Source organism: Pygocentrus nattereri, chromosome 4 (genome assembly GCF_015220715.1).
Source record: "Pygocentrus nattereri isolate fPygNat1 chromosome 4, fPygNat1.pri, whole genome shotgun sequence".
Taxonomy (NCBI): Eukaryota; Metazoa; Chordata; class Actinopteri; order Characiformes; family Serrasalmidae; genus Pygocentrus; species Pygocentrus nattereri.
The window spans coordinates 2,630,052-2,632,551 of record NC_051214.1 but is presented as its reverse complement, the minus strand read 5'-3'; the positions used below and the strand labels follow the sequence as shown (position 1 = coordinate 2,632,551).

Below are 2,500 nucleotides of genomic sequence, written 5' to 3'. Positions count from 1 at the left end.
CTAGGAGGATCAGTTATGCATCGATTATGTAGAGTAAAACATTATAAACACTGAAATGGTCTTTTGGTCTTGCTGATCATGTATGTGCTCCAACGCCCTGCTCACTCCTGGGATTAAAGGGCCCATATCCTGCATTTTTATTGCAGTTTATTTTTAATCCCTGAGGTCCAGTTATGATGTTAGTGTCACTTTATCTACTAAAAACACCAAAATTCATTTTAGCATGACCATCTTCCAACTGACCACTGACCTGCTTTTGGAACTGTGCCTTTAAGACGGCTGTATGTAAATGAGATCTGTTCTGATTTGCTGCACCTCATTGAAAAACAGCCCAAGTTGAACACTCCTTATACGTGAATGGGTGGGGCTGAACTTCTGCAGGCTGAATAGATGGATGTATGTATACGCATTGGCTTTAATGACTAGTTTCCATATACATGTAAAGATATATATATATATATATATATACACTGTATCCTGTATTTACTATTGTATCCTTGATCCCCAGGGTGCTAGTCGGTTGCTATAGTATCCCAGGTGGTTGCTAGGCAGTTGCAATGGTGTTACTAGTGGTGTATGTATATTATTTATATTTATATATATATACATATATATATATATATATATATATATATATATATAATATTCATATAAAGTATAAAAATGTTAATATCCCAAACCATACAGCCCATATATGGAGACCAGACTGCCTGTTTTGAATAAATTGTTTTTGTGATGTCATTAAAGCAGTGACCATAGCAGCTTACTTCAAGGGTTCCTTAGTGAAGAAAATGGTTCTAGATTCTACAATGGCTCACTTGACTAGTGAACATGACTAAAGTTCTTTGCCTCGTACCTTCGGATCGATGGAGAATGTGTTGTATATGGTTCCATATAGCACCAAAAAGAGTTCTACTATTGTCACCGACAAGTCAAGCTTGTCGCAGTAGAAGAACTCTTTTGGTGCGATACAGAACCCTTTTCAAAAAAGTTCTATTTAGAAACATATCACTGCTGTCGGAAGAAAACCTCGTATCTCCATCTCTGTCGATTTTCAGTTTTTGATATCGTCTGAAAAGGCGTGTTGTTCTCTACATGGTGTGTACATTTCACGATGAAGGGACCAAAAGAAAGGTCCCAAAATGACGTGGAAAAGACGTCTGGTTCCATTGACTTCCATTAAAAGTGAAGTAGGTTTTTCCCTTCTCCTGTAAAGTTGCCACTGTGGAGATACGAGGCTTTGCTTCCGACTTTCAGAAAGATGAGAGAAACGAGTGTGGACAGATATGGGCCCTTTAATGTAGCTGTAGCGCAGTGGACAGTGTAGTGGACAGCCCTTCCGCACTGCTGCGGTGTTCTGCTTACAGAGTTGGCCTGTTTGCGGGCCTGGTTGATGAGCTCCTTGATCTGAGAGATGTTCTTGCGCAGGTTGTCCTGCAGCTGCTGAATGGGCTTCAGTTTCTCCAGCAGGCGGTCGGCCTCGTCCTCCAGGTCCCTCACTTTAGCGCCCGCGGCGTGGACTGCGCGCAAACAGGGAGGGAGATTTAAACCAATTACGTGACGTAAACAGCGCGTCTACAGCAGCTGCCACGAGGAAGCGAAGGAGGAAAGTAGGAAAATAACACACAGGGAAGGAGGACAGGAGGGGAAGGGAATGCAGGGTGCGCTCAGCGGATTATTTAGTAAGGCAGGATGGTGTTACTGAAAGGACGAGATGACAGAAATATGACTCGGCGTGTATTCACGATTAGCATAATCTCAGCTAAAGCACACATTAGGCTAACGAGCTTAGCGATGCCTTCAAATAGAGGCGGCTTCAGCCCTGCTGGGCGAGAACAAAGAGAGGAGAGGAGGGAGGCGAGCAGCTCGGTTATCTCTCCCTCTCCGCCGGCTGGAGCCATGAGCATGCATCTGCCTGGATGAGTGCGCAGCATGCCGAAGCCGGAGAGCATGAAGGGTCTTAGAGCGTGAGGGAACGTGAAGCGTAGGAACACAAACTGGGATACATACTGATCGCTGTCGACGGTCGAAATAAAACGGTGGGGAGAAAAAAAAAAAAGAACATACATGATCATTGAGGCACTTGTAAAATCACACAGGCTTCAAAGCAGACAGGACGGCGCTCAAGGAAAGTTCTACGTCATCTAGTTCTACGAATGTTCTGCCGGCGATCCTTCAAGCAGCCCAGCAGAGGTTTGGACCAGCAGACGGCTACGCTGACTAGGCCGAAGGACATCATCTCGCTTGTAGGAGACGATTTACACATCAATACAAAACGAGAATGTTTTCTTTGTTGGCTTATAATATCGCACACGTCGCTGCTGTCGGAACAAAACCTCGTATCTCCAAAACGACAACTTTACAGGAGGAGGAACAAACATACTGCACTTTTAATGGAAGTCAATGGAACCAGACGTCTTTCCAAGTCATTTTGGGACGTTTTTTTAGGTCCATTCATCATGAAATTTGCACACCATGTAAAGAACTACAGGCCTTTTCA

At 43.9% G+C, this 2,500-nt stretch overlaps 1 protein-coding gene across 1 annotated transcript in view; it reads right to left on the bottom strand.

Moving 5' to 3' along the window:
* Nucleotides 1–2,500, bottom strand: part of lama2 (laminin, alpha 2) — a 268,929-nt gene that overhangs the window by 53,918 nt on the left and 212,511 nt on the right. Inside the window, exons 44-45 of the mRNA XM_037537821.1 lie at nucleotides 2,011–2,016; nucleotides 1,366–1,520 (exon numbers count right to left, since the gene is read on the bottom strand). Of these exons, the coding sequence (XP_037393718.1) occupies nucleotides 1,366–1,520; nucleotides 2,011–2,016 (161 nt within the window). The remainder of the gene's footprint in view (nucleotides 1–1,365; nucleotides 1,521–2,010; nucleotides 2,017–2,500) is intronic.